Raw genomic sequence first — 7,229 nt, 5'->3', positions numbered from 1 at the left:
AACTACTGTTTCCTTTTAATAAAAATATCATTTAATTGTTTTCGCTGTGTCACTACTGGTTATAAAAGGATGTATCGTAAATAGGCAAAGGATTGTTATTTAGAATAGAACAAAACCCAACAAGTGTTAGAAAATTAAATACAAATCTACCCAAATTATGTGAAGATAGTAATATGAAAAGTATGTCACAACTAAAGTTAATTTAGATACCCTAAAATAAACACATTAAATTAAATAAAAGAGGCAGAAATATACACATAGATCTTTCTTTAAAAAAAAATAAAAACCTTTAGTTTTATTCCATAAATTCTTAATCACTTATTTAAGAATCTGGAAAAATGTTAGTGAAACGCTTCAATATATTTATAGTTCTCATATTAAGTATTACTTTAATTTTTGAAGAAAACAATCATTTAAGTCTATCATTTTTTAGATTAGGTCAGATAGGTTCAAGGAGCACCATCATGACTGGTGCCCATCAGGGTTTAGACCCAGCAAGGTTATTTTTTTAAAATAGGAAATAAATATGTTAAAAGAGGGTTATTTTGTCCACCTACGATTTGAAAAATGTTCTCAACTGATTGGCGACACTTTGTTGCATTGTCTAAACAGAATTCTGTTTGTGTTCAGATTTATCATAGATTTGTGTTCAGTTATATCTCGGGAACGGGCTAGATCCGCGGCCCTCTGGGAAGCCCCTTGTCATGACAGGTTAGGACAGGATTGATTCTTTAGTCTGAATATTTTGGATATATTAAATTTTAAAACGGGGTAATTTTTTGTAAAGTCAAGTTTAACCCTTTAGTCAAATGCTCTTATTTAATACCTATATTTGCAACAACTTTTACTACACAGAAACTCCCAATTTTTAACAACAACAAAATCCCTGCCCCTCTCGGAGAGCCTCGAACCCGCAACATACGGATAAGGAAACCAACATTCTATACATGAGCTATATTGGAGACCAATTATCAGTTGTGAAAATAGACAATGTATACAAAAACTTATTTCTTATAGTATACTAAAAAATTTCACATTCTTCCATGTCTGTCATCATAGCTCAGGGGTAGAGATGAGGTTCCAGTCAGAGGGTTTTCAGTTCAAAACTACCCAAACACCAAATTTAATTTTACTGTCTGAGATAATAAGTAATACAAAATTTTAAAATATTTTTAATCATTTACATTATACATTATGCAGTCGCTTAAAATATTACAATATTCAATCTTGCATCCATTAAACCAAATATCAGTGGTAAAACAAATTATTTTCTCACCAAACCTCCAAATCTCTACAGGGGTATGCATGTTTTGTAGATTTATTGTTTTAGTCTTACTGTAAATGCCAAAATATATAAGATTGAAAAAAATATTTTTTCAGTGGTGTGTCTTTAACCACCATCCTTGACATCTGAAATCTGATGCCTTAACCAAAAGAGCTAATATAGCATGAGACATATGTGAATGTTCAACAGTCTTATTTTAAATGCCAAAGTATATAATATTGAAAATAATATTGTTTCAGTGGTGTGTCTTGAACCACCATCCTTGACATCTGAAACCTGTTGTCTTAACCAAATGAGCTAATTTAGCATGAGACAAATGTGAGTGTTCAACAGTCTTATTTTAAATGCCAAAGTATATAATATTGAAAATAATATTGTTTCAGTGGTGTGTCTTGAACCACCATCCTTGACATCTGAAACCTGTTGCCTTAACCAAAAGAGCTAATTTAGCATGAGACATATGTAAGTGTTCAACAGTCTTATTTAATACCTATATTTGCAACAACTTTTACTACACAGAAACTCCCAATTTTTAACAACAACAAAATCCCTGCCCCTCTCGGAGAGCCTCGAACCCGCAACATACGGATAAGGAAACCAACATTCTATACATGAGCTATATTGGAGACCAATTATCAGTTGTGAAAATAGACAATGTATACAAAAACTTATTTCTTATAGTATACTAAAAAATTTCACATTCTTCCATGTCTGTCATCATAGCTCAGGGGTAGAGATGAGGTTCCAGTCAGAGGGTTTTCAGTTCAAAACTACCCAAACACCAAATTTAATTTTACTGTCTGAGATAATAAGTAATACAAAATTTTAAAATATTTTTAATCATTTACATTATACATTATGCAGTCGCTTAAAATATTACAATATTCAATCTTGCATCCATTAAACCAAATATCAGTGGTAAAACAAATTATTTTCTCACCAAACCTCCAAATCTCTACAGGGGTATGCATGTTTTGTAGATTTATTGTTTTAGTCTTACTGTAAATGCCAAAATATATAAGATTGAAAAAAATATTTTTTCAGTGGTGTGTCTTTAACCACCATCCTTGACATCTGAAATCTGATGCCTTAACCAAAAGAGCTAATATAGCATGAGACATATGTGAATGTTCAACAGTCTTATTTTAAATGCCAAAGTATATAATATTGAAAATAATATTGTTTCAGTGGTGTGTCTTGAACCACCATCCTTGACATCTGAAACCTGTTGTCTTAACCAAATGAGCTAATTTAGCATGAGACAAATGTGAGTGTTCAACAGTCTTATTTTAAATGCCAAAGTATATAATATTGAAAATAATATTGTTTCAGTGGTGTGTCTTGAACCACCATCCTTGACATCTGAAACCTGTTGCCTTAACCAAAAGAGCTAATTTAGCATGAGACATATGTAAGTGTTCAACAGTCTTATTTTAAATGCCAAAGTATATAATATTGAAAATAATATTGTTTCAGTGGTGTGTCTTGAACCACCATCCTTGACATCTGAAACCTGTTGCCTTAACCAAAAGAGCTAATTTAGCATGAGACATATGTAAGTGTTCAACAGTCTTATTTTAAATGCCAAAGTATATAATATTGAAAATAATATTGTTTCAGTGGTGTGTCTTGAACCACCATCCTTGACATCTGAAACCTGTTGCCTTAACCAAAAGAGCTAAATAAGCATGAGACATATGTTTGTGTTCAACAGTCTTATTTTTAATGCCAAAGTATATAATATTGACAATAATATTGTGTCAGTGGTGTGTCTTGAACCACCATCCTTGACATCTGAAACCTGTTGCCTTAACCAAAAGAGCTAATTTAGCATAAGACATATGTTTTTGTGTTCAACAGTCTTATTTTAAATGCCAAAGTATATAATATTGAAAATAATATTGTTTCAGTGGTGTGTCTTGAACCACCATCCTTGACATCTGAAACCTGTTGCCTTAACCAAAAGAGCTAATTTAGCATAAGACATATGTTTGTGTTCAACAGTCTTATTTTAAATGCCAAAGTATATAATAATAAAATTATATTGTTTCATTGGTGTGTCTTGAACCACCATCCTTGACATCTGAAACCTGTTGCCTTTACCAAATGAGCTAATTTAGCATAAGACATATGTTTGTTTTCAACAGTCTTATTTTAAATGCCAAAGTATATAATATTGAAATTATATTGTGTCAGTGGTGTGTCTTGAACCACCATCCTTGACATCTGAAACCTGTTGCCTTAACCAAAAGAGCTAATTTAGCATGAGACATATGTAAGTGTTCAACAGTCTTAATTTAAATGCTAAAGTATATAATATTGAAATTATATTGTTTCAGTGGTGTGTCTGGAACCACCATCCTTGACATCTGAAACCTGTTGTCTTAACCAAAAGAGCTAATTTAGCATGAGACATATGTAAGTGTTCAACAGTCTTATTTTAAATGCCAAAGTATATAATATTGAAAATAATATTGTTTCAGTGGTGTGTCTTGAACCACCATCCTTGACATCTGAAACCTGTTGTCTTAACCAAAAGAGCTAATTTAGCATGAGACATATCTATGTTTTCAACAGTCTTATTTTAAATGCCAAAGTATATAATATTGAAAATATATTGTTTCAGTGGTGTGTCTTGAACCACCATCCTTGACATCTGAAACCTGTTGTCTTAACCAAAAGATCTAATTTAGCATAAGACATATGTTTGTGTTCAACAGTCTTATTTTTAATGCCAAAGTATATAATATTGAAAATAATATTGTTTCAGTGGTGTGTCTTGAACCACCATCCTTGACACCTGAAACCTGTTGCCTTAACCAAAAGAGCTTATTTAGCATGAGACATATGTTTGTGTTTAACAGTCTTATCTTAAATGCCAAAGTATATAATATTGAAAATAATATTGTTTCAGTGGTGTGTCTTGAACCACCATCCTTGACATCTGAAACCTGTTGCCTTTACCAAATGAGCTAATTTAGCATAAGACATATGTTTGTTTTCAGCAGTCTTATTTTAAATGCCAAAGTATATAATATTGAAATTATATCGTGTCAGTGGTGTGTCTTGAATCACCATCCTTGACATCTGAAACCTGTTGCCTTAACCAAAAGAGCTGATTTAGCATGAGACATATGTAAGTGTTCAACAGTCTTAATTTAAATGCCAAAGTATATAATATTGAAAATAATATTGTTTCAGTGGTGTGTCTTGAACCACCATCCTTGACATCTGAAATCTGTTGCCTTTACCAAAAGAGCTAATTTAGCATAAGACATATATTTGTTTTCAACAGTCTTATTTTAAATGCCAAAGTATATAATATTGAAATTATATTGTGTCAGTGGTGTGTCTTGAACCACCATCCTTGACATCTGAAACCTGTTGCCTTAACCAAAAGAGCTAATTTAGCATGAGACATATATATGTTTTCAACAGTCTTATTTTAAATGCCAAAGTATATAATATTGAAAATATATTGTTTCAGTGGTGTGTCTTGAACCACCATCCTTGACATCTGAAACCTGTTGTCTTAACCAAAAGAGCTAATGTAGCATAAGACATATGTTTGTGTTCAACAGTCTTATTTTTAATGCCAAAGTATATAATATTGAAAATAATATTGTTTCAGTGGTGTGTCTTGAACCACCATCCTTGACACCTGAAACCTGTTGCCTTAACCAAAAGAGCTTATTTAGCATGAGACATATGTTTGTGTTTAACAGTCTTATCTTAAATGCCAAAGTATATAATATTGAAAATAATATTGTTTCAGTGGTGTGTCTTGAACCACCATCCTTGACATCTGAAACCTGTTGCCTTTACCAAAAGAGCTAATTTAGCATAAGACATATATTTGTTTTCAACAGTCTTATTTTAAATGCCAAAGTATATAATATTGAAATTATATTGTGTCAGTGGTGTGTCTTGAACCACCATCCTTGACATCTGAAACCTGTTGCCTTAACCAAAAGAGCTAATTTAGCATGAGACATTTGTAAGTGTTCAACAGTCATAATTTAAATGCTAAAGTATATAATATTGAAATTATATTGTTTCAGTGGTGTGTCTTGAACCACCATCCTTGACATCTGAAACCTGTTGTCTTAACCAAAAGAGCTAATTTAGCATGAGACATATGTAGGTGTTCAACAGTCTTATTTTAAATGCCAAAGTATATAATATTGAAAATATATTGTTTCAGTGGTGTGTCTTGAACCACCATCCTTGACATCTGAAACCTGTTGTCTAAACCAAAAGAGCTAATTTAGCATGAGACATATATATGTTTTCAACAGTCTTTATTTTAAATGCCAAAGTATATAATATTGAAAATATATTGTTTCAGTGGTGTGTCTTGAACCACCATCCTTGACATCTGAAACCTGTTGCCTTAACCAAAAGAGCTAATTGAGCATAAGACATATGTTTGTGTTCAACAGTGTTATTTTAAATGCCAAAGTATATAATATTAAAATTATATTGTTTCAGTGGTGTGTCTTGAACCACCATCCTTGACATCTGAAACCTGTTGCCTTTACCAAATGAGCTAATTTAGCATAAGACATATGTTTGTTTTCAGCAGTCTTATTTTAAATGCCAAAGTATATAATATTGAAATTATATCGTGTCAGTGTTGTGTCTTGAACCACCATCCTTGACATCTGAAACCTGTTGCCTTAACCAAAAGAGCTGATTTAGCATGAGACATATGTAAGTGTTCAACAGTCTTAATTTAAATGCCAAAGTATATAATATTGAAAATAATATTGTTTCAGTGGTGTGTCTTGAACCACCATCCTTGACATTTGAAACCTGTTGCCTTAACCAAAAGAGCTAATTTAGCATGAGACATATGTAAGTGTTCAACAGTCATAATTTAAATGCTAAAGTATATAATATTGAAATTATATTGTTTCAGTGGTGTGTCTTGAACCACCATCCTTGACATCTGAAATCTGTTGCCTTTACCAAAAGAGCTAATTTAGCATAAGACATATATTTGTTTTCAACAGTCTTATTTTAAATGCCAAAGTATATAATATTGAAATTATATTGTGTCAGTGGTGTGTCTTGAACCACCATCCTTGACATTTGAAACCTGTTGCCTTAACCAAAAGAGCTAATTTAGCATGAGACATATGTAAGTGTTCAACAGTCATAATTTAAATGCTAAAGTATATAATATTGAAATTATATTGTGTCAGTGGTGTGTCTTGAACCACCATCCTTGACATCTGAAACCTGTTGTCTTAACCAAAAGAGCTAATTTAGCATGAGACATATGTATGTGTTCAACAGTCCTATTTTAAATGCCAAAGTATATAATATTGAAAATATATTGTTTCAGTGGTGTGTCTTGAACCACCATCCTTGACATCTGAAACCTGTTGTCTTAACCAAAAGAGCTAATTTAGCATGACACATATGGAAGTGTTCAACAGTCTTAATTTAAATGCCAAAGTATATAATATTAAAATTATATTGTTTCAGTGGTGTGTCTTGAACCACCATCCTTGACATCTGAAACCTGTTGCCTTTACCAAAAGAGCTAATTTAGCATAAGACATATATTTGTTTTCAACAGTCTTATTTTAAATGCCAAAGTATATAATATTGAAATTATATTGTGTCAGTGGTGTGTCTTGAACCACCATCCTTGACATCTGAAACCTGTTGCCTTAACCAAAAGAGCTAATTTAGCATGAGACATATGTAAGTGTTCAACAGTCTTAATTTAAATGCTAAAGTATATAATATTGAAATTATATTGTTTCAGTGGTGTGTCTTGAACCACCATCCTTGACATCTAAAACCTGTTGCCTTAACCAAAAGAGCTAATTTAGCATGAGACATATGTAAGTGTTTAACAGTCTTAATTTAAATGCCAAAGAAAATAATATTGAAATTATATTGTTTCAGTGGTGTGTCTTGAACCACCATC

At 31.8% G+C, this 7,229-nt stretch overlaps 1 protein-coding gene across 3 annotated transcripts in view; it reads right to left on the bottom strand.

Annotated features, from left to right (window-relative positions):
• Positions 1-556: 556 nt before the first annotated feature.
• wkd (TBC1 domain family member whacked) overlaps positions 557-7,229 on the bottom strand; it is a 111,654-nt gene continuing 104,981 nt past the window's right edge. For all 3 annotated transcript variants that reach the window (XM_080169172.1, XM_080169174.1, XM_080169173.1), the window contains exon 15: positions 557-738. In XM_080169172.1, the coding sequence (XP_080025298.1) occupies positions 703-738 (36 nt within the window). In that variant the 3' untranslated portion in view covers positions 557-702. The remainder of the gene's footprint in view (positions 739-7,229) is intronic.

This window comes from Acartia tonsa, chromosome 8 (genome assembly GCF_053477335.1).
Source record: "Acartia tonsa isolate MP-2025a chromosome 8, ASM5347733v1, whole genome shotgun sequence".
Taxonomy (NCBI): Eukaryota; Metazoa; Arthropoda; class Copepoda; order Calanoida; family Acartiidae; genus Acartia; species Acartia tonsa.
Note: the sequence above shows the minus strand (reverse complement) of the source record. Positions and strands in the feature narration are given on the sequence as shown.